Source organism: Salvelinus fontinalis, chromosome 33 (genome assembly GCF_029448725.1).
Source record: "Salvelinus fontinalis isolate EN_2023a chromosome 33, ASM2944872v1, whole genome shotgun sequence".
Taxonomy (NCBI): Eukaryota; Metazoa; Chordata; class Actinopteri; order Salmoniformes; family Salmonidae; genus Salvelinus; species Salvelinus fontinalis.
In genome coordinates, this window is record NC_074697.1 from 29,872,552 (window position 1) to 29,898,049 (window position 25,498).

Genomic DNA, 25,498 nt, shown 5'->3' on the forward strand with positions numbered 1-25,498 from the left:
GTTCAAGTCTGGGCTCTGGCTGGGCCACTCAAGGACATTCAGAGACTTGTCCCAAAGCCACTCCTGCATTGTATTGGCTGTGTGCTTAGGGTTGTCGCCCCAGTCTGACATCCTGAGCGCTCTGGAGCAGGTTTTTATAAAGTCTCTCTCTGTACTTTGCTCCGTTCATCTTTCCCTCGATCCTGACTAGTCGACGACACAATAGTGGTAGGCCTGATCACCAACAACAATGAGACAGTGGTGCCAGGACAACAACCTCTCCCTCAACAGGATCAAGACAAAGGAGATGATGTGGACTACAGGAAAAGGAGGGCCAAGCACACCCCCATTCTCATCGACGGGGCTGTTGTGGAGCAGGTTGAGAGCTTCAAGTTCCTTGGTGTCCACAACACCAACAAACTCTCATGGTCCAAACACACCAAGACAGTCGTGAAGAGGGCACGACAACGCCTATTCCCCCTCAGGAGACTTAAAAGATTTGGCATGGGTCCTCAGATCCTCAAAAAGCTCTACAGCTGCACCATCAAGAGCATCCTGACTGGTTGCATCACCGCCTGGTATGGCAACTGCTCGTCCTCCGATCGCAAGTCACTACAGAGGATAGCGAGTATGGCCAAGATCATCACCGGGGCCAAGCTTCCTGCCATCCAGGACCTCTATACCAGGCGGTGTCAGAGGAAGGCCCTAAAAATTGTCAAAGACTCCAGACACCCTAGTCATAGACTGTTCTCTCTGCTACCACACGCACCCCCCCCACCCCCATTTTTACGCTGCTGCTACTCTACATGCATAGTCCCTGTACCTCTACCTACATGTACATATTAACTCAATTACCTCGAATAACCTGTGCCCCAGACCATTGACTCGGTACCCTCTGTATATTGCCTCTCTACTGTTACATTATTATATTATTGCACCTTAGTTATTTGTAATTTTTCTACTTAATTATCATTTTATTTATTTTTACTTCAGGTTATTTTTGTAAATTATTTAACACTTATTTATCTTAAAACTGCATTGTTGGTTAAGGGCTTGTAAGTAAGCTTTTCACTGTAAGGTATACTACACCAGTTTTATTCGGCACGTGACAAATAAAATTATAGTTTATTTTAGTTTTGAGTCTCCCAGTCCCGGCCGCTGAAAAACAACCCCACAGCATGATGCTGCCACCACCATGCTTCACTGTAGGGATGGTGCCAGGTTTCCTCCAGACTTGGCATTCAGGCTAAATAGTTCAATCTTGGTTTCATCAGAAAAGAGAATCTTGTTTCTCATGGTTAGAGTCCTTTAAGTGGCTGAGGAGTGGCTGAGGAGTGGCTTCCGTCTGGCAAAGGCCTGATTTGTGGAGTGCTGCAGAGATGGTTGTCCTTCTGGAAGGTTCTCCCATCTCCAGAGGAATTCTAGAGCTCTGTCAGAGTGACCATCGGGTTATTGCTCCCCTCTGACCAAGGCCCTTCACCCCCGATTGTTCAGTTTGGCCGGGCGAGTTGAGTCTCATAGCAAAGAGTCTGAATACTTACAGTACCAGTCAAAAGTTTGGACACCTACTCATTCAAGGGTTTTCTTTAATTTGACTATTTTCTACATTGTAGAATAGCGAAGACATCAAAACTATGAAATAACACATATGGAATCATGTAGTAACCAAAAAAGTGTCAAACAAATCAAAATATATTTTAGATTCTTCAAAGTAGCCACACGTTGCCTTGATGACAGCTTTGCACACTCCTAGCATTCTCTAAACCAGCTTCATGAGGTAGTCACCTGGAATGTGTTTAAATTAACAGGTGTGCCTTGTTAAAAGTTAATTTGTTGAACTTCTTTCCTTCTTAATGTGTTTTAGCCAATCAGTTGTGTTGTGACAAGGCAGGTGTGGTATACAGAAGATAGCCCTATTTGGTAAAAGACCAAGTCCATATTATTGCATAAACAGCTCAAATATGCAAAGAGAAATGGCAGTCCATCATTACTTTAAGACATGAAGGTCGGTCAATCTGGAAAATGTTAAGAACTTTTAAAGTTTCTTCAAGTGCAGTCGCAAAAACCATCAAGCGCTATGATGAAATTGGATCTCATGAGGACTGCCACAGGAAAGACAGAGACTTACCTCTGCTGCAGAGGATAAGTTCATTAGAGTTAACTGCACCTCAGAATGCAGCCCAAATAAATTCTTCACAGAGTTCAGGTAACAGACATCTCAACATCAACTGTTCAGAGGAGACTCCTTGAATCAGGTCTTCATGGTCAAATTGCTGCAAAGAAACCACTACTAAAGCACACCAATAATAAGAAGAGACTTGCTTGGGCCAAGAAACACGAGCAATGGACATTAGACCGGTGGAAATCTGTCATTTGGTCTGATGAGTGCAAATTTGAGATTTTTGGTTGCAACCGCCATGTCTTTGTGAGGCGCAGAGTAAGTGAGCGAATGATCTCCGCGTGTGTGGTTCCCACCGTGAAGCATGGAGGAGGAGGTGTGATGGTGTTTGGTGGTGACACTGTCGTGATTTATTTAGAATTCAAGGCACACTTAACAAGCATGGCTACCACAGCATTCTGCAGTGATACGCCATCCCATCTGGTTTGCGCTTTTTGTTTTTCAACTGGACAGTGACCAAAAACACACATCCATGCTGTGGAAGGGCTATTTGACCAAGAAGGAGAGTGATGGAGTGCTGCATCAGATGACCTGGCCTCCACAATCACCCGACCTCAACCCAATTGAGATGGTTTGGGATGAGTTGGACTGCAGAGTGAAGGAAAATCAGTCAACAAGTGCTCAGAATACATAGGAACTCCTTCAAGATGGTTGGAAAAGCATTACTCATGAAGCTGGTTAAAAGAATACCAAGTGTTTGCAAAGCTGTCATCAAGGCAAAGGGTGGCTACTTTGAAGAATCTCAAATATAAAATATATTTTGATTTGTTTAACACGTTTTTGGTTACTACGTGATTCCATATGTGTTATTTAATAGAAAATAGTAAAAATTAAGAAAAACACTGGAATGAGTAGGTGTGTCCAAACTTTTGACTGGTACTGTATGAAAATAAGGTATGCATGTTTTTGTATTAATTTTTGATACATTTACAAAATTTTCAAAAAACCTGTTTTCGCTTTGTTGTTATGGGGTATTGTGTGTAGATTGATGAGGAAAACATTTAATTTGATCAATTTTAGAATATGGCTGTAACGTAACAAAATGTGGAAAAAGGGAAGGTGTCTGAATACTTTCCAAATGCACTGTATTCCTGACAATAACGACATTCTGCAAGCTACCTCAGACTCATCCACTGTAGTACACCAGTATACTGTAAATGGAACACACAGTGCCTGATTAGCTCTTTACACTTGTACCAGTGTACGGGTTCAAAATAGCAAATTTGGACACTGATACGCAATGTTCTCACCAAATGTTTTCCAGGAACTAAGCTAATTTCAGGTCTGCTGAGCGCAAACTTGAACGTTGTGATAATTCTGTGCGACTTCCAGTGCATGGTTACTGTGAACACTGAGGCTGTACCGGCTTTAAATTACAGTTTTAACAGTGGCCAAGTAGGCTACTGTGGCTATTAGATCATAATGTAGGCCTATCAGAGTGGCCTAACATCAAAAACTATAGAGAAAATGCATTCCATAACATTTTAACATGGAAATAGCTGGTCTATCATTCAGCCTACAGTAGCATCCAATGTGTGGTGTTCAAGGTAGGCCTACATTCCATGAGACTTTAGGGGGGAAAATATGCAGGGCTTGACTGTTTATCCACTTGTCCATCAGACAAGGAAGTGACTGAAAATGTTGTTGTGTTGTTTGATGCAAGAAACCACTTTACAAAATAAAATGGATTATTAATCCCATACCATTATTACAGAGAATCAGACATATTATGCTACCCTCTGCCTATTGGCTACTTCGCTTATTTAAGCCTGTCTCAAGATACAACAGCGTCCCTTTAAGACAAAAAAAAACGCTTTACCTGACTGGCTTTTTAAACATGTCTAGAAATGTACACATTTTGTGCTCTTGTAGGAAGCAATCATGCTCCTATTTCTGACTACTAATTATCTATAACTGGGCTAATAACTCACCAAATAGGAAAGGACATGAACAAAATGTGCACACTTGGCTACACGCAGCTCTAGCTTTGATCTCAAAACAACTGCATCTACTCACGACCCCTCATGCTGTAAACACAGTCCAGTTCAATGTAAATGGCACAGATACATATATGGCAATGGTGTATTTGCATATAGGCCTACTGCAGTTCTGATTGGTTATGCCGCACCTGTCTGTGTACGGACTGAGTCCTGCGCAACAGAAATCCTCTGCCGATGTGTTCTGCCGACAACATAATCTCTTGCATAGTTAGTTTTGTTTCGGTATGTTGCATTGAAAGTGGCTAATATTGTGTTGATTCGATCACAAATGTCACATTGAAGGGAAATGTTGATAGTGTTAACAGGGAAAACTCTAGAAAGCTGACTGAAGGTCAATCTCGTGCTTCTCTCTGTGGGCTGCCGTGCTCTGCACGGCAGTCCAGGGGAGCTGCGCGGCAGTCCAGGGGAGCTTCGCGGCAGTTCAGGGGAGCTACGCGGCATTCCAGGGGAGTTTCGCGGCAGTCCAGGAGAGCTTTGCGGCAGTTCAGGGGAGCTACGCGGCATTCCAGGGGAGCTTCGCGGCAGTCCAGGAGAGCTTCGCGGCAGTCCAGGAGAGCTTTGTGGTAGTCTTTGGGCTACCGCTCGCCCGTGCACGCACGCAGCTTAGAGGGAACAGTGCTGATAAGCGTCTAAATTGGAACGCAGTGGCTGTACAGTAACATACAATACATAATGTCAAAGCTCAAGGTCTCCGCTTCACAGCGCAGTATTGGTTTTGACTGACAGCCGTTCTGAATTTGAGCACCGCGCACGACAAGAAGTTGCCCTCATCCCCCCCGCTAATTAGGCAACTTCTGCCCATTTTGGTTGTCAGAGAGGGAAATGCTGTAAATAAAGAGGACTCGATGTATTTTGAAAGATGAGACATTGACGATTATAACAAATGCCGCTTTGATGTCATTCAAGCAAGCCAAACACCTGTTAGTCTAGATGTGGCAAGCCAAACACCTGTTAGTCCAGATGTGGCAAGCCAAACACCTGTTAGTCCAGATGTGGCAAGCCAACCACCTGTTAGTCCAGATGTGGCAAGCCAAACACCTGTTAGTCCAGATGTGGCAAGCCAAACACCTGTTAGTCCAGATGTGGCAAGCCAAACACCTGTTAGTCCAGATGTGGCAAGCCAAACACCTGTTAGTCCAGATGTGGCAAGCCAAACACCTGTTAGTCCAGATGTGGCAAGCCAAACACCTGTTAGTCCAGATGTGCACTTCACATTTCCATATCATAAAACTCATGCAATATACAGTGTCATTGTTCATATTCACAATGCTTGGTGTACAGATACAAGATGACATGGCGTCATACCCTAGGTTGTCCTGAAGAGAATGAGCCTGTTTGTGGTATTGTAAAGACATTTGGCGGGGAACACGCACCTGAATGCACTTGTGAGTCTATTCTATGCACACCAAAATGATGATCTGCTTCTCTGAATTGCCTTGTGAAAGCCTAACACTGTTAGATCATATTTTGTAACTTAGCTAGCCATGTTGACAATAAAACACGCTTTCAAATCATGCCCAACTGACCAGATTGCAATTTATAATGGACCATTTTTGGAATGCGTAAACAGTAATTGTGTAAAGGCAGGGATGCAGGGCTGTGCTCCAAATAAAATGACCAGTCTGCTTGCTCTAGTTCCTCAACAGCACAGCAAGGAGAGCTCAAAATAGTACCTTCTAGTTGAAGACTCTTCTTTGAGTCATAAAAGTGAATTAAAATGACTTAGGAACTGTGTACACTGGAGAAGTGTGTGTCCACTTGGAGACACCAGTTAGTCCTCTCACTCAAACCCTTGTCATTGTTTGTCTTATGTTGCACCTACCCCACATTTTCCAGGAATAGTCTTATGTTACTGAATGTATCCGGAGTATTTTCGAGATTTTGTCATCAACAAACGTGGCGAAAAGTACAGTAAATGTATAATACACATAAAATCAACAGTGTAATGTTTGGATTCAGTCTTGTTCTAGATTCATTGTTTTGTCCTCACCTTTAATCTAATAATTTTCCCATTCATCTCCAAACTTATGCATATGCTTTCCATATTTCTTCTGTAAGACACATCTCAATTTAGCCCTATAGGCCAACTGGAACGACTGTAAGGAGGTAAAGGGTTATTATGTGTATGTTATTATTTACCTGTAGGCATGTATCTCTGGGTTGGCAATCATGATGGACTCCAGGTGGAACCTGCCATCTCCCAGGTAGCTATAAATACAAACACAACACACACAGAGGCACAGGATGAGAGAAATGCAAACACAGTAAGACAAACACAGTAAGACAGACACACTCCCTGCATACCTGTGGTGGAACAACAATTCTCTCCCTCCCCATCTGTCCTTCCTCTCCACCCCCCCCCACTCCTCTCTCCTGGTGAAACAAAGTGGCCTCAGAGGACCTATGCCTGGGGTTCAGGGGTTCAAGGTGTGACCAGGGGCTGCTGATGTATAGGAACACTGCCGAACACCACCCCTGTGATGACCCCATGTTGTTTATCCACTACCAGGCTTTTCAATTAACCCAGGGGTGTTATTAGTCGGCCCAACGAGACCAGTGATGGGGCAGGGTTCAAGGGGCGCACACACACACACACAATTATCATCCCAGGGGGTGTTCTGGGAGGAGGCCTGCTATTGGCTGAGTGAGGGGTCCAGGCCTCTGTTACCGTGGCGAGTTTGCGGAGGCCCAAGGGGAGACGGACAATTAGAGGAGCTAATTAGCCAGCTTTTAGGAAAGTGTGTGTGGAACGGCTGTGGGTGAGCATCCACAGGGACCGCCAGGAGCCACAACTAACCTCCACACAGACAGGCAGGCCTGCACGCATAGACAGACACACACAAAATAACACACACCCACGCACTAGTGGTCATTAACTCATAACCTGCGGTCCCCGCAGTTATATCTGGGTTTAGGGTCATGAAATATTGTGTGGATGAAGGGCGGGTGGGTTGAATAAAGAGAAAGCGATGCATAAAACAATCCAGAAATGTATAATTATTGTGCAATTCACATTTATAGGCTACATTGAGGTTTTTCTTTCATTATTTGTAACTGCCATTAGTGTATAAGCCTAATCTTTAGGGCCTAACTGTACGTGCACCAAATACATGGAAATCACCAAATACATGGCAATCACCAAATACACGGCAATCACCAAATACACGGCAATCACCAAATACACGGCAATCACCAAATACATGGCAATCACCAAATACACGGCAATCACCAAATGCTTTTGGGAATTTGGGCAGAAAAAGTTACCGTTGGTCCACTGAGGCAAAAAGGACACTATCAGAGTTTAATTAAATAAGAGAAAAGCTGTAAAATGGAGATTTGAAAATGAAAGAGAAGGGAGGGCCAGAACAGTAGTCTAATGTTTGGGAAACATGTTGTGTGCCGACTACAAATTCAACAGTCACAAGATGGGGACATCAAATAAGGAATGTCAAAGGACCAATACTGTTCTGAAATCATCATGAGAGGCCGCAGTGGCTCGCGTACATCCATACCCACGTATCAGAGCCGGTCCTAGTCTTACCCACACATTTTACCAGTGGCTCGCGTACATCCATACCCACGTATCAGAGCCGGTCCTAGTCTTATCCACACATTTTACCAGTGGCTCGCGTACATCCATACCCACGTATCAGAGCCGGTCCTAGTCTTATCCACACATTTTACCAGTGGCTCGCGTACATCCATACCCACGTATCAGAGCCGGTCCTAGTCTTACCCACACATTTTACCAGTGGCTCGCGTACATCCATACCCACGTATCAGTCAGAGCCGGTCCTAGTCTTACCCACACATTTTACCAGTGGCTCGCGTACATCCATACCCACGTATCAGAGCCGGTCCTAGTCTTACCCACACATTTTACCAGTGGCTCGCGTACATCCATACCCACGTATCAGAGCCGGTCCTAGTCTTATCCACACATTTTACCAGTGGCTCGCGTACATCCATACCCACGTATCAGTCAGAGCCGGTCCTAGTCTTATCCACACATTTTACCAGTGGCTCGCGTACATCCATACCCACGTATCAGAGCCGGTCCTAGTCTTATCCACACATTTTACCAGTGGCTCGCGTACATCCATACCCACGTATCAGAGCCGGTCCTAGTCTTACCCACACATTTTACCAGTGGCTCGCGTACATCCATACCCACGTATCAGTCAGAGCCGGTCCTAGTCTTACCCACACATTTTACCAGTGGCTCGCGTACATCCATACCCACGTATCAGAGCCGGTCCTAGTCTTATCCACACATTTTACCAGTGGCTCGCGTACATCCATACCCACGTATCAGAGCCGGTCCTAGTCTTACCCACACATTTTACCAGTGGCTCGTGTACATCCATACCCACGTATCAGTCAGAGCCGGTCCAAGCCTTTTCCACACATTTTACCATGGGTTGTAGAGAAAAGGTTTGCTGAAATTCTACAAATTTTGCCAAGATTTTTTCTCTCTCACATAGCCTAATATAATATTAACTCCTGCAGAAAAATAATACATCAAATGTACATTTTTACTTGGGGAACAGGAATGGTGAAATAAGATTTATTTACCGTCTGTAAAGGTGCTATCTGAAATCTTGTCAGAAACATGTTGGGTCGTTTTCACAGCATTTAATTCCCTTCAAATCTATCAAACTGATGTCATTTGGACATTTTGCACAGAAAATCTTAGCCATTTTTGTTAGTTGTGTTATTGCATTTTCTCCCTGGTCCCTAAACGTTTGGCTGCACAAGAGAAGCACGGATAAAATCTCAACTTTACAGATGTCATCTGGATTGAAGCATTCATTCAATCGATGTAGGACATTTTCTGGTGAGCAAGGGTTTGTTTAGTCTTCTAGGCCAAGATAATCTGCATGTATCTAACTACAGACTAAAATCAACAGACTAACATTTACTAAAAATAGCCTACCAAAATGTTGGCAATTATAAACAAAAACATAGCTTAGGTTTAAAAAACCACAGGCCTCAAATTTTCAATTTATCTCAGTCGGGTGGTTGCGGATGATCTATTAGCAATTGCGGTTGGGTGAACAAACAGCTGCCCCGCGCACCACTAACACGCACACACTCAGTCACTGAGACTAAATTGTGTGCGTGGGGATGTGTGTAAGCGCGTGTGCATCTGTGTCTTTGTGTGTATAGCAGGGTAAAAGCAGGGTAATTGTGAGCCAAGAAGAAAATGAAAGACGAGTGATGACTATTGTGCCGAGTGCTTGCTTTTCAATAATTTCCAAGGTCCCTCTATAATCACACTGGCTACAATGAGCCTCCTGCTTTTCAACATCACAGCCTGCATGTGTTTCTCTGCTTTAAGAGGATAGCGCTCTATAGCACTCCTATGAGGGCCTTTGTTATCCTATCATTCATATTGCATTGTCCTTTGTAGGAGAAGTGAGTGTTGCTGTGCTATAATAGTGAACACTGTGCTGTATGTCCTGCATTATGCATCAACACACTCTGATTCTGCTCTTAATATGTCTGCAGACATTCGGAGGATTAGACCTGAGGGCATCTGCTACTAAAGCTATTCTTATAGCTGCTCTGTTCTCAAGCATTCAGCCATTTTAATGTACTTCTCTTCATTACTGAAATCATATAGATTATATAATGTATTAAAGACATAGGGCATCTCAGAGACTAATATACCATCCCTCATCCCACAATGTCCCAGCTACACTCAACTGAAGTCATTTCAACTTCTACATAATAGATATCGCAGCAATAGGTCCCTCCGATGCACTTTTACAAATAAATGTTTGAACACAATAAGAAACAAGCATTTAGGTGACTTATGAGAGACAGTATTGGAGGCTGAGAGATATTTCAAACTATTCATAAATGTCAAATCTGGTATATGCAAACTAAAATTAATTAAGTGAAATGTAATCCATGGACCATGATACTTCAACAGCCCTTATTTCTATCCATTATTACTGACTATTATATTTTGTTGACGCCTCCTGCTGGTTTCCCGTTTCCAGGGTCTGTACTCAGGTATGAGCTGGTTGTATGCTGCCCCTCAGAGCACTGACATGAGGAGAGAGTGAGATGGAGAGGGAGAGAGGGAACTAGAGAAGGGGAGAGGTGGAGAGAGGGGGAGAAAAGCGGGGAGGGAGGAGAGAGTGGGAGAGAAAGGGTGAGAGACTCCGGGAGCTAATTCTCAGTCAAGATAATCAATTATTTCTCCCATCTCACCCCCACCCGCCCCTACACACACATCAAAGACACTCCACTTTAGATTAGTGGGCAAAGTGCAAACACACCCGACACACGCACGCACACACGGCTTTGCTCTCCCGTGAGAGTGGGTTCCTATAATGGCTGTCTCTCCTTTACTTATCTGGCCAATCTAATCCCATACACTGGGAGGGGTGTGTGGGTATCATAACATAAGTACAGCATGGCAATTATTAGGAACCCACTATGTCTTAAAATGCAAAGGATTGTGTGTCTATGTTAATACACTGGGGTCGTTTTCTATGTGTACTCACTGTCGCCTGAGCCTGTTAGTGTGTATGAGCAGGGCTGGGAAGTAACGGATTATTACATGCAACTGATTACAAAAAACTGTAACTGTAATCTGTTAGGTTACCAGCAAACATATTGTAATCTGATTACAGATCTTTTGAAAAAGTAAATGATTTATTCTAGGACTACTTTTAAATTCAGAAAGGCTCTTTGCGGAAAAAAATGGACACCTTTGTTTTCTCAATAACATTCAAATCAGCATTTTAAATTTGTCAAGTTTAAGTTTGTTCCACCTACTATGATGACACCTTTTGATGGATGGCGGGAAAAGAGCAGGAATAGGCTTCTGTAGGTTTCAGCCCAAGCGGTGTCTTCCAATGGTGCGAATTCTGTCGGCATCCAAACATTATCCATCTTAAATAAACGCTTGGCGGTAAGGACGATAGCAGTGTTGTAGCCTACAGGCGATGCGGATATCACTTATTGTTGATAGGCTATCTACATAGAGCATTGATGTGAATCACACTGCTGCTCTTACATTTAGCTATTTGCGCCTTAAGGATTGTGGTGGTTATGGATGTATGTGTCTTTTAACCCCAAAATTAAATTTAACAAGTTTAAAATGCCTATTAATCATTGTTTTTGCGACCAGTGGACAGCCAGTGAAACATGTGCTCTTGCAACAGCTGCATAGTGCAGATCCCAGCCTTTGGAATAAATGTTTGAGGGAGTTCCTCCCCTTTAAACTTCTCTGTGGTATTGTGCTCCATACTGTCAAAAACGTGTTAATATTAAGAAGACCATGAGTGGGGCTTTTATTGCTCAACCAAATTCGCGCTGATTAACAACCCCCAAAAAATAGGCTTAACGGACACATGCTTAACTTCTTATGGCTGGGGGCGCTATTTTCACGTTCGGATGAAAAGCGTGCCAAGAGTAAACTGCCTGCTACTCAGGCCCAGAAGCTAAGATATGCATAGTATTAGTATATTTGGATAGAAAACACTCTGAAGTTCCTAAAACTATTTGAATGATGTCTGTGAGTATAACAGAACTCATATGGCAGGCAAAAACTAAACGTGCGGGAAAAAAGGAAGTATTTGGACATAAATGGACTTTATCGAACAAAACAAACATTTCTTGTGGAACTGGGATTCAAAGGTAAGTGAATATTTATAATGCTATTTCTGACTTCTGTTGACTCCACAACATGGCGAGTATCTGTATGGCTTGTTTTGGTGGCTGAGCGCTGTACTAAGATTATTCCATGGTGTGCTTTCGCTGTAAAGCTTTTTTGAAATCTGACACAGCGGTTGCATTAAGGAGAAGTATATCTTTAAACTCACACACTTTTTTGATAGACTTAAACAGCTGCAAATTATCTAGATATCAAAGTGTCACCAACAAAAATAAACAATAGGCCTATAGCAAATGCAGAATATGGCATACATTTTTCACATGCAAATAGCACTTTTCGGTGGAGCTCAAAGCATGCCATTCCATGAGAGCTGCATTTATTTTTAAAGTCGAAGCAATGAGCCCAATCAGTCCTCCATGACAACAAAATCATAAACAACAGAGTAAGCTAATTATTTCTGGGTTATGCTCATGTAAAACAATTTGGCTAATATATACATCCAAGTCCTATTCTTGAAGACCAAGGAGTATTAAATGAATGCTAATGACTGGAATTCTGACAGACTTTGGGATTTAATATAAAGACATAGCCTAATGGAATTATTATCTGTAGTAAAAAAACAATGGGTTAGAAGAAGCCTACATAACCACCTGTAAAGTAAAATGCAACATCCATTTATGGCCAGCTACAGTTGAAGTCGAAGGTTTACAATTCCTGACATTTAATCCTAGTAAAAATTCCCTGTCTTAGGTCAGTTAGGATCACCACTTCATTTTAAGAATGTGAAATGTCAGAATAATAGTAGAGAGAATGATTTATTTCAGCTTTTATTTCTTTCATCACATTCCCAGTGGGTCAGAAGTTTACATACACTCAATTAGTATTCGGTAGCATTGCCTTTCAATTGTTTAACTTGGGTCAAACGTTTCGGGTAGCCTTCCACAAGCTTCCCACAATTTGTTGGGTGAATTTTGTCCAATTCCTCCTGACAGAGCTGGTGTAACTGAGTCAGGTTTGTAGGCCTCCTTGCTCGCACACGCTTTTTCAGTTCTGCCGACACATTTTCTATGGGATTTAAGTCAGGGCTTTGCGATGGCCACTCCAATACCTTGACTTTGTTGTCCTTAAGCCGTTTTGCCACAACTTTGGTAGTATGCTTGGGGTCATTGTCCATTTGGAAGACCCATTTGTGATCAATCTTTAACTTCCTGACTGATGTCTTGAGATGTTCTCTTCAATATATCCACATAATTTTCCTCCCTCATGATGCCATCTATTTTGTGAAGTGCATCAGTCCCTCCTGCAGCAAAGCACCCCCACAGCAAGATGTGTCACGTTCTGACCTTAGTTCTTTTGTTATTTCTTTGTTTTAGTATGGTCGGGGCGTGAGTTGGGTGGGTTATCTATGTTTGTTTTTCTATGTTAAGTTTTTCGTTTGGCCTGATATGGTTCTCAATCAGAGGCAGGTGTTAGTCGTTGTCTCTGATTGGGAACCATATTTAGGGAGCCTATTTTCTATTGTGTTTTGTGGGTGGTTATTTTCCGTATCAGTGTTTGTTCCATACGGGACTGTGTGTTCGGTTTTAATTTATTCTCTTGTTCCTTTTGTTTTTCTGTGTCCAGTGATATTTCATTAAAATATATTATGGACACATACTACGCTGCGCATTGGTCCGACATTTCTTACTCCTCGTCAGAGGAGGACGAAGAGAACCGTTACATGATGCTGCCACCCCCGTGCTTCATGGATGGGATGGTGTTCTTCGGCTAGCAAGCCTCCCCATTTTTCCTTCAAACATAACAATGGCCAAACAGTTCTATTTTTGTTTCATCAGACCAGAGCACATTTCTCCAAAAAGTACCATCTTTGTGCCCACGTGCAGTTACAAACCGTAGTCTGGCTTTTTTATGGCGGTTTTGGAGCAGTGGCTTCTTCCTAGCTGAGAGGCCTTTCAGGTTATGTCGATATAGGACTCGTTTCACTGTGGATACAAAAACTTTGTACCCGTTTCCTCCAGCATCTTCATAAGGTCCTTTGCTGTTGTTCTGGGATTGATTTGCACTTTTCACACCAAAATACGTTCATCTCTAGGAGACAGAACACGTCTCCTTCCTGAGAGGTATGACGGCTGCGTGGTCCCATGTTGTTTATACTTGCGTACTATTGCTTGTACAGATGAACATGGTACCTTCAGGCGTCTGGAAATTACTCTCAAGAATGAACTAAACTTGTGGAGGTCTACAATTGTTTTTCTTAGGTCATGGCTGATTTCTTTTGATTTTCCCATGATGTCAAGCAAAGAGGCACTGAGTTTGAAGGTAGACCTTGAAATACATCCACAGGTACACCTCCAATTGACTCACATTAGGTCAATTAGCCTATCAGAAGCTTCTAAAGCCATGACATAATTTTCTGGAATTGGCACAGTCAACTTTGTGTAGGTAAACTTCTGATCCACTGGAATTGTGATACAGTGAATTGTAAGTGAAAAATTCTGTCTGTAAACAATTGTTGGGAAAATGACTTGTGTCATGCACAAAGTAGATGTTCTAACTGACTTGCCAAAACTATAGTTTGTTCACAAGAAATGTGTGGAGTGGTTGAAAAACGAGTTTTAATGACTCCAACCTAAGTGTATGAACACTTCTGACTTCAACTGTATGTAACGTCTAACATTGATTTATCCTGCAATAGATGTTGTTCAATTGGTAATATTAATTTTTTGTCTTCTTCTCAAGGCGTCAGTCAGCATGCTTCAGTTTGGCTGGCACCTAGCCGAGCTTGGCTGGGCAAACCGAACAAGTGTGCTCGCATACTCGCTTAAAAGACCTTCACTTGAAAAATGAGAAGTGTGCGTCTGTGTGTGAGGACTAGGGAACAAGAGGAGAACACAGACACTAAGTGCATCTCCAGCCCCTCCAGTCCTGCTGGCAACATTCCTACTCTTATGTAACTCTCTGATTGACAGGGTGACCTTTCGTCACAACCCTTCTTCAAAACTAACGGCACAGGCAATCTAAAGCCCATCACAGTAATTGTACTGTATGGTCTACAGTAGTGCCTCTGTCACACAGGAAAGTCTTGTATCTATTGCACATGCCAGTGGATGTGTGGTGTTTAGCAGGTAGTTGTGTTGCACAGTATACCAAAACTTCAAAAGTAGATCCTTGAATCTGAAAAACAGTTTGGTACTAGATTGTGTGGTACTTTTCGTACTTCTGTCAAATGTGTCTCAAGTCATATACAGATTGAAAGGATCAAGTCTGTCCAGTAATTTGTCTGAATCTTCTCAAGGGGGGAGAAGCAAGCTAGACAGGCTACTTGCAGCATGCAGCTGACACAGAGCAAGCCACCTATGAGAAGCAAGCGAGAAGAGAGAGAAAATGCAGACACCATGGATTCTTTTAACAAAAACATCATACCTCCACGCCCTCAGCTTGTACATAAAACTGTCTGCAGAAGCAAACTATGGGAATATTTTGATTACAGAGCAGGTGATGAGGGTCAACTCATCGAAACTAAGCAAAAGGTGTTACAAAGCAGTGCAATGTAAGGGCTGTTTCGTTCCAAAAGGAAATAAAAAACTATTTTACAGATGACATTTGCATTGTAACATTGTCGTTATTCTACTAAATTTGAATAATTTTTGAGTGACAATTAAAAGAACATATATTCAGCATGACAATCATGTGAGCATTATAATTGTATACACAAACTAAAAGTTGTGAAATGCGCTCATAGCTTGACAGCAATAATATATTTAGACTACATCGCGATTGTCTGGGCTTGCTACTAGTAGTAGCCACTAGCCAGCCAGCAGCCCTGGGTGGAGCATTGCACCCTGGGAAGGGAAATGCATTCTGGGAATTGTAGTAAAGTCCATGCTGTGTAAAATCCATTGTATTTCTATGGTGTGTAGACTAATGTAGAAGCTTCAGAAATTAGCTTTAAAGTCTTTTTGGAACTAAACAATTTAATACATTATAAATGATTTAGCTGTAATGAATAATGAATCATAGGTAATGAATGTCATTTGACCCAATATTATGGGCATAGATGAGCAAATTACCCTGATATTCTATGTATCAAATTACATTGTAAAACAGTTTAGATGTAATGTAATTTTGGCTGCTCCGAGTCACCGATATGTTTTGCATACGGAAAATTGTTCTGTTATTTAATATGGTGTTGTATTTTTGAAAGACATTGAATATAGAACAGAAGATATTCTTTGTGTTATTTTGTTTGTTCGACCAGGTATCAACACATTGTTCAATGTTTAAAAATAATAAAGCCCAGCAGTTATTCAGTGACTTCAGTAATCATTTTTGTTGTTGTTGAAATGGTATCGTTTTGATATCGAGTATAATTTCGGTATTGAGTATCGTTACGGTATCGAGTGATACTAAACCTTGCATTGAAAGTAAAAAATGTGGTACTGTGGCAACACTAACACATAGATGACAGAGAGTCAGGGACCGAGGAAGGGCAAGGTAGGTTTAACAATGTCTGGGGAAGTGGTGGGTAGGAAGGTAATGTATAACAGAAACTGTGTAAGGTAGGTCTGACAGACCGTGACTGCGTAAGGTAGGTCTGACAGACCGTGACTGCGTAAGGTAGGTCTGACAGACCGTGACTGCGTAAGGTAGGTCTGACAGACCGTGACTGCGTAAGGTAGGTCTGACAGACCGTGACTGCGTAAGGTAGGTCTGACAGACCGTGACTGCGTAAGGTAGGTCTGACAGACCGTGACTGCGTAAGGTAGGTCTGACAGACCGTGACTGCGTAAGGTAGGTCTGACAGACCGTGACTGCGTAAGGTAGGTCTGACAGACCGTGACTGCGTAAGGTAGGTCTGACAGACCGTGACTGCGTAAGGTAGGTCTGACAGGCCGTGACTGCGTAAGGTAGGTCTGACAGACCGTGACTGCGTAAGGTAGGTCTGACAGACCGTGACTGCGTAAGGTAGGTCTGACAGACCGTGACTGCGTAAGGTAGGTATGACAGACCGTGACTGCGTAAGGTAGGTCTGACAGACCGTGACTGCGTAAGGTAGGTCTGACAGACCGTGACTGCGTAAGGTAGGTCTGACAGACCGTGACTGTGTAAGGTAGGTCTGACAGACCGTGACTGTGTAAGGTAGGTCTGACAGACCGTGACTGTGTAAGGTAGGTCTGACAGACCGTGACTGTGTAAGGTAGGTCTGACAGACCGTGACTGTGTAAGGTAGGTCTGACAGACTGTGACTGTGTAAGGTAGGTCTGACAGACTGTGACTGTGTAAGGTAGGTCTGACAGACTGTGACTGTGTAAGGTAGGTCTGACAGACTGTGACTGTGTAAGGTAGGTATGACAGACTGTGACTGTGTAAGGTAGGTATGACAGACTGACTGCGTAAGGTAGGTATGACATACTGTGACTGCGTAAGGTAGGTATGACATACTGTGACTGCGTAAGGTAGGTATGACATACTGTGACTGCGTAAGGTAGGTATGACATACTGTGACTGCGTAAGGTAGGTATGACAGACTGACTGCGTAAGGTAGGTATGACATACTGTGACTGCGTAAGGTAGGTATGACATACTGTGACTGCGTAAGGTAGGTATGACATACTGTGACTGCGTAAGGTAGGTATGACATACTGTGACTGCGTAAGGTAGGTATGACATACTGTGACTGTGTAAGGTAGGTATGACAGACTGTGACTGTGTAAGGTAGGTATGACATACTGTGACTGTGTAAGGTAGGTATGACATACTGTGACTGTGTAAGGTAGGTATGACAGACTGTGACTGCGTAAGGTAGGTATGACAGACTGTGACTGCGTAAGGTAGGTATGACATACTGTGACTGCGTAAGGTAGGTATGACATACTGTGACTGCGTAAGGTAGGTATGACATACTGTGACTGCGTAAGGTAGGTATGACAGACTGTGACTGTGTAAGGTAGGTATGACAGACTAAGACTGTGTAAGGTAGGTATGACAGACTGACTGCGTAAGGTAGGTATGACATACTGTGACTGCGTAAGGTAGGTATGACATACTGTGACTGCGTAAGGTAGGTATGACATACTGTGACTGCGTAAGGTAGGTATGACAGACTGTGACTGTGTAAGGTAGGTATGACATACTGTGACTGCGTAAGGTAGGTCTGACAGACTGTGACTGCGTAAGGTAGGTATGACATACTGTGACTGCGTAAGGTAGGTATGACATACTGTGACTGCGTAAGGTAGGTATGACATACTGTGACTGCGTAAGGTAGGTATGACAGACTGTGACTGTGTAAGGTAGGTATGACAGACTGACTGCGTAAGGTAGGTATGACATACTGTGACTGTGTAAGGTAGGTATGACAGACTGTGACTGTGTAAGGTAGGTATGACAGACTGTGACTGTGTAAGGTAGGTATGACAGACTGACTGCGTAAGGTAGGTATGACATACTGTGACTGCGTAAGGTAGGTATGACATACTGTGACTGCGTAAGGTAGGTATGACAGACTGTGACTGCGTAAGGTAGGTATGACAGACTGTGACTGTGTAAGGTAGGTATGACAGACTGACTGCGTAAGGTAGGTATGACATACTGTGACTGCGTAAGGTAGGTATGACAGACTGTAACTGTAACCTCCCGGGTGGCGCAGTGGTCTAGGGCCACCAGAGTCTCTGGGTTCGCGCCCAGGCTCTGTCGCAGCCGGCCGCAACCGGGAGGTCCGTGGGGCGACGCACAATTGGCATAGCGTCGTCCGGGTTAGGGAGGGTTTGGCCGGTAGGGATATCCTTGTCTCAGTATGTAAAATGTAATAAAATGTATGCACTCTACTGTAAGTCGCTCTGGATAAGAGCGTCTGCTAAATGACTAAAATGTAATGTAATGTGTAAGGTAGGTCTGACAGACTGACCTGTGTAATACAGGTCTGACAGACTGTGACTGTGTAAGGTAAGTCTGACAGACTATGACTGTGTAAGGTAAGTCTGACAGACCGTGACTGTGTAAGGTAAGTCTGACAGACTATGACTGTGTAAGGTAAGTCTGAAAGACCGTGACTGTGTAAGGTAAGTCTGACAGACTGTGACTGTGTAAGGTAAGTCTGACAGACCGTGACTGTGTAAGGTAAGTCTGACAGACCGTGACTGTGTAAGGTAAGTCTGACAGACCGTGACTGTGTAAGGTAAGTCTGACAGACCGTGACTGTGTAAGGTAAGTCTGACAGACCGTGACTGTGTAAGGTAGGTCTGACAGACTGTGACTGTGTAAGGTAGGTCTGACAGACCGTGACTGTGTAAGGTAAGTCTGACAGACCGTGACTGTGTAAGGTAAGTCTGACAGACCGTGACTGTGTAAGGTAAGTCTGACAGACCGTGACTGTGTAAGGTAAGTCTGACAGACCGTGACTGTGTAAGGTAAGTCTGACAGACCGTGACTGTGTAAGGTAAGTCTGACAGACCGTGACTGTGTAAGGTAGGTCTGACAGACCGTGACTGTGTAAGGTAGGTCTGACAGACCGTGACTGTGTAAGGTAGGTCTGACAGACCGTGACTGTGTAAGGTAGGTCTGACAGACCGTGACTGTGTAAGGTAGGTCTGACAGACCGTGACTGTGTAAGGTAGGTCTGACAGACCGTGACTGTGTAAGGTAGGTCTGACAGACCGTGACTGTGTAAGGTAGGTCTGACAGACTGTGACTGTGTAAGGTAGGTCTGACAGACCGTGACTGTGAAATACAGGTCTGACAGACTGTGACTGTGTAAGGTAGGTCTGACAGACTGTGACTGTGTAAGGTAGGTCTGACAGACTGTGACTGTGAAAGACAGGTCTGACAGACTGTGACTGTGTAAGGTAGGTCTGACAGACTGTGACTGTGTAAGGTAGGTCTGACAGACTGTGACTGTGTAAGGTAGGTCTGACAGACTGTGACTGTGTAAGGTAGGTCTGACAGACTGTGACTGTGAAATACAGGTCTGACAGAGGCTGGGATGGGTTTATAATGATGGATGGGTTTATAATGATAAAGGCTGAGTCACTCACATGATGGCGTTCAGGTTTCGGTCGAGGCGGGGGGAGGTGCATCCCAGGATCTCTCCAGGGGACAGGGGTCGACACTGGGGAACCACTACCTCATAATCTGGCCTCAGAGCTGCACTCACCGCCTGGGGGGTGGGGGGAATGGACAAACAACCATTGATAGATGCAAAATAACACCTACATCTTCTCTGTTCACACAAAGTGAGAGGCTGAGAGCGAGTGCCAACAATTTAGGCAAGAAAGAAGAAGCAGCATGCTCGGAGGCGGAGGAATAATTTGTGTTCTTTTCAGTTGGAGGTAAACAGGGAATATGGAGGCTGACCTGACGACTCCCCACCCCATCTTGTATGACCTCCACAAACCTACACACACCATGAGCAAGAGGCGCACATGCTTACACACACCCAAACCGCCCCCAACACACAACAAAAATATGACACACAAATCAGCACGTCAGCGTGTATAAATAACACTGGTTACATTAGCAGGGGCCTGAACTATCGTTGGTCATGCACTGACAGAGGGGAGCAGCAGAGGAAACGGAGGCGGAAGCTAGCTCTACTGTGGATCTATAACTGCTTATGTAAAGGCCTGAGATGAGCAGTAGAGTTCACTCCTCCTTTTAAGTCCAAAATAACTGCAGCTGGGTGTTCAAACCCACACTTGTAGTGAACTTTAAGAGACAGGCAGGAGGCTGGTTCACGCAGGTGCAGAGCTTCTCTATATACAGTTGAAGTCAGATGTTTACATACACTTAGGTTGGAGTCATTAAAACTATTTTTTCAACCACTCCACAAATGTCTTGTTAACAAACTATAGTTTTGGCAAGTCGGTTAGGACATCTACTTTGTGCATGACACAAGCAATTTTACCAACAATTGTTTACAGACAGATTATTACACTTATAATTCACTGTATCACAATTCCAGTGGGTCAGAAGTTTACATACACTAAGTTGACTGTGCCCTTAAACAGCTTGGAAAATTCCAGAAAATTATGTAATGGTTTTAGAAGCTTCAGATAGGTTAATTGACATTATTTGAGTCAATTGGAGGTGTACCTGTTGATGTATTTCAAGGCCTACCTTCAAACTCAGTGCCTCTTTGCTTGACATCATGGGAAAATCAAAAGAAATCAGCCATGACCTAAGAAAAACAATTGTAGACCTCCACAAGTTTGGTTCATCCTTGAGAGCAATTTCCAAACACCTGAAGGTACCACGTCCATCTGTACAAACAATAGTACGCAAGTTTAAACACCATGGGACGACGCAGCCGCCATACCGCTCAGGAAGGAGACGTGTTCTGTCTCCTAGAGATAAACGTACTTTGGTGCGAAAAGTGCAAATCAATCCCAGAACAACAGCAAAGGACCTTGTGAAGATGCTGGAGGAAACAGGTACAAAAGTATATATATCCACAGTAAAACAAGTCCTATATCAACATAACCTGAAAGGCTGCTCAGCAAGGAAGAAGCCACTGCTCCAAAACCGCCATTAAAAAGTCAGACTACAGTTTACAACTGCACATAGGGACAAAGATGGTACTTTTTGGAGAAATGTCCTCTGGTCTGATGAAACAACTGTTTGGCCATAATGACCATTGTTATGTTTGGAGGAAAAAGGGGGATGCTTGCAAGCCGAAGAACAACATCCCAACCGTGAAGCACGGGGCTGGCAGCATCATGTTGTGGGGGTGCTTTGCTGCAGGAGGTACTGGTGCACTTCACAAAATAGATGGCATCATCTAAATTATGTGGATATATTGAAGCAACATCTCAAGACTTCAGTCAGGAAGTTAAAGCTTGGTTGCAAATGGCTCTTCCAAATGGACAATGACCCCAAGCATACTCCCAAAGTTGTGGCAAAATGGCTTAAGGACAACAAAGTCAAGGTATTGGAGTGGCCATCACAAAGTCCTGACCTCAATCCTATAGAAAATTTGTGGGCAGAATTGAAAAAGCATGTGTGAGCAAAAAGGCCTACAAACCTGACTCAGTTACACCAGCTCTGTCAGGAGGAATATGCCAAAATTCACCCAAAAAATTGTGGGAAGCTTGTGGAAGGCTACCTGAAACGTTTGACCCAAGTTAAACAATTGAAAGGCAATGCTACCGAATACTAATTGAGTGTATGTAAACTTCTGACCCACTGGGAATGTGATGAAAGAAATAAAAGCTGAAATATATCATTCTCTCTACTATTATTCTGACATTTCACATTCTTAAAATAAATTGGTGATCCTAACTGACCTAAGACAGGGAATTTTTATGTCAGGAATTGTGAAAAACTGAGTTTAAATGTATTTGGCTAAGGTGTATGTAAACTTTCGACTTCAACTGAATACAGTAATCATGTAGGCTTATATACATGTACACATAGTCACAAACAGTCCCCACACACAAAGAAGCACGTACACACACACGTGCACACACACACCTGCAGTGCAGCCACAAACTGGATAGTGCTGACAAGTGCCAGAGAGTGTCCAGGGGGGAAGTTGAACTTGACCGTGTCCAGAAAGTGTGCGTTGTCCATCTGGATATCAACAAACACGTACAGCATCTTAATGCCTGCTGTGGAGTCTATAGGGACTGCAGAGAGACAGGTTAGGATTAATCATTGAATATGTATGTTAGTCTTATACCATGGACATGGAGTACTCCTCATATAACTAGCATTAAACTACAGTCACACACTGCACACACACACTTTTGCAATAGAGCTGAAACCCTTTCCATGTGATTGAGCCGGCACACACACACGATGTTGGGCGCTGATGCAAATACCTCAGTTATTTCAGGAAGGAGGGACACATGCAATTACTATTAATTTCACAGGCCATTTACGCCGGGCCCGCCTGGGCTTAGGAAAGCCAGAGACTTAGGAACATGGGGGAGCGGGATGGAGGAGGTGGGAGAGAGGGCCGAGGGAGATGGGGGGCAAAGGGCACGGCTAAAGAGAGTAGCACCATCTTTGGTTTTGATCATGGTAATTACAGTTCCTCGTGTTACATGCAATTTCCATTTACAAATCTTGAGCAAAGGACATTTATGCTGTGATTAAGCAAATGGGCCATTGTCATTTAAACGTTGAAACATTTGTAATGTAGCTCATTTGATGCCGCAGACATATGAATAACAGATAAAATCGGAGAAGGCGTGACAAGGAGAAGGCAAGAGAGAGAGGGATGGAAGATTACAACACTTTACTAGTAGCTGGTTTGTGATTTGATAGATAGAAGCAGAAATGAAGAGGAGACTAGTGATGGGGGACAACACCAATACAGCTACATATCACAATATTATTTTGGACGATATTATATCGATACTTTGACTCCAAGTACCGAATTGTAAAAAAAATTACAAATACAAAAATAAATAAAACAATTCTAAAAAATAATAATACATTTGCTAGGTTGCGCTAATTGTCTGGACCTGCGCCAAAAACGCTGGTATACTTCATCCTATAGCTTGTCCTCCATCTTGTTTTAAATAGTGAGCCAACATGTTCTTAGCACTTTGGTTTCCATGAGTGATAAAAACACATTTTCTCATGGTCTCTCGCATCTCTGCAGCAGACATACACTGAAGTATACCAAACATTAGGAACACCTTCCCAATATTTAGTTGCAGCCCCCTTTGCACACAGAACAGCCTAAATTCATTGGAACTCTACAAGGTGTCGAAAGTGTTCCACAGGGATGCTGGCCCATGTCGACTCCAATGCTTCCCACAATTGTGTTAAGTTCGCTGGATGTCCTCTGGGTGGTGGACCATTCTTGATGCACACAGGAAACTGTTGAGCGTGAAAAACCTAGCAGCGTTGCAGTTCTTGACACAAACCGGTGCTCCTGGCACCTACTACCATACCCCCTTCAAAGGCACTTAACTTTTTTGTCTTGCCTATTCACCCTCTGAATGACACATACATAATCCATGTCTCAATTGTCTCAAGGCTTAATTAAAAATCCTTCTTCAACCTGTCTCCTCCCCTTCATCTACACTGACTGAAGTGGATTTAACAAGTGACATCAACAAGGGATCATAACTTTCACCTGGATTTACCTGGTCAGTCTGTCCTGGAAAGAGCAGGTGATCTTAATGTTTTGTGCACTCAGTGTAGAGTGAGCAATATGTTTGGAACATCACATCGTAATAAAATCTAATCGCAATTAATCTAATCGTGAGAATCACAATACATATCGGCACCTAAGTATCGTGATAATAACGTATCGTGAGGTCCCTGGTTATTCCCAGTCCTACTAGCTATAGAAGTGGGCTGGAAGAAAACACATTGTCATTCAATTTTGGATGGGATAGGGAGAGGTAATGTACTGTATATATTAAAATAGAGGGGTAACGGGAGAAAGGAGGGGAAAGAGAACGAGAGGATTTGGAATTGTCAATTACCAGGCACCAGGAGTGATGAATGGGTAGCAGTATCAGGAATGAAGGACGGAGAGAGATGGATAGTAAGAAATAGGTCTAAGTGGGAGACAGAGAGAGTTACAAATACCAGGTGGTTGGAATGGGGAGATGTTGTGGAACTGGGGACAGACAAGGAGTAAAGACTCCACTTGCACAGCTAGGCAGGCAGACAGACAAACATGTAGGCAGACAGACAGCAGACAGGCAGCAGACAGGCAGACAGCAGGGATGGTAGGCAGGCAGGCACACAGCATGCAGGCAGGCAGAGAGAGACAGACCGCAGGTAGGTAGGCAGACCGCAGGTAAGTAGGCAGACCGCAAGAAGGCAGGCAGACAACAGAGACAGACAGCAGGCAGGGAGACAGCAGGCAAACAGACAGCAGGCAGGCAGGGAGACAGACAGACAGAGGGAATACCAGGCGGCTGGGCTGAGGAGATGATGGGCGGTGATCAGTGACTAAGGGAACACTGAGGGAAGTCCCCACGTCTCCACGCGAAGCAGACAGACATAGAGAGACATAGGCATACAGCTGCAGCATGTTTACAGGTGCTCCCACAGCAGTGGGATCGATCCATTCTCTGATCACATTAGCACGGCTTTCTGAGAGCACTTAGTCACTGCAAATAAAGCCACTGCCAATGAGACAGCCCCAACTCACTCTCTTTCATTTCCTCCTTTCTCTTTAACACATTTTCCATCTCTATTACTCACTCCCATACACTCCTTCAATCACTCAGTCACTTATTTTCTCACTCATACAAACACTCAATAAGACATGAGAACACGCCACACATATACACACACACCTATGCATGCAGACGCAGACGCACACATAGCCACAGCAGGTGGGACAGAGAAAAAAAAGTCAGAATGAAAGTTGACCGGTAGCGATAGGAAAAAAAGGAAAAATAGATGGAGAGAGAGATAGAATGAAGAGGGAGAGACAGCATTTTCATGTGTCAGTCAAGGAGGGCAGAGTGTCTTTAATCTCCTGCAGGTGACTGACACCTTTAGCTGTGTTGCTGATGAAGCCTCAACACCTCCACTACATGTGATGCTGATGCTGTCAGTCAACCACAGCTATAGGGACCTCCTCCACTCCTCACAGAGCAGAGAGAACGCAGAGCGTCCGCCAAGGTTGGGTCAATTCCATTCAGCCAGTTCAGGGAGGGCTGCAAAATATGAATTGATAATGATTGGCCGTTTAGATTCTTGGAATTTGAATTTCAACCATCGTGTTTCAAGTTC

General features: G+C 43.6%; 1 protein-coding gene across 1 annotated transcript in view; it reads right to left on the reverse strand.

The window, feature by feature from the left end:
- LOC129831976 (2-(3-amino-3-carboxypropyl)histidine synthase subunit 1-like) overlaps window positions 1–25,498 on the reverse strand; it is a 104,547-nt gene that overhangs the window by 25,100 nt on the left and 53,949 nt on the right. The window contains exons 5-7 of the mRNA XM_055895665.1: window positions 22,259–22,413; window positions 19,825–19,946; window positions 6,298–6,366 (exon numbers count right to left, since the gene is read on the reverse strand). Of these exons, the coding sequence (XP_055751640.1) occupies window positions 6,298–6,366; window positions 19,825–19,946; window positions 22,259–22,413 (346 nt within the window). The remainder of the gene's footprint in view (window positions 1–6,297; window positions 6,367–19,824; window positions 19,947–22,258; window positions 22,414–25,498) is intronic.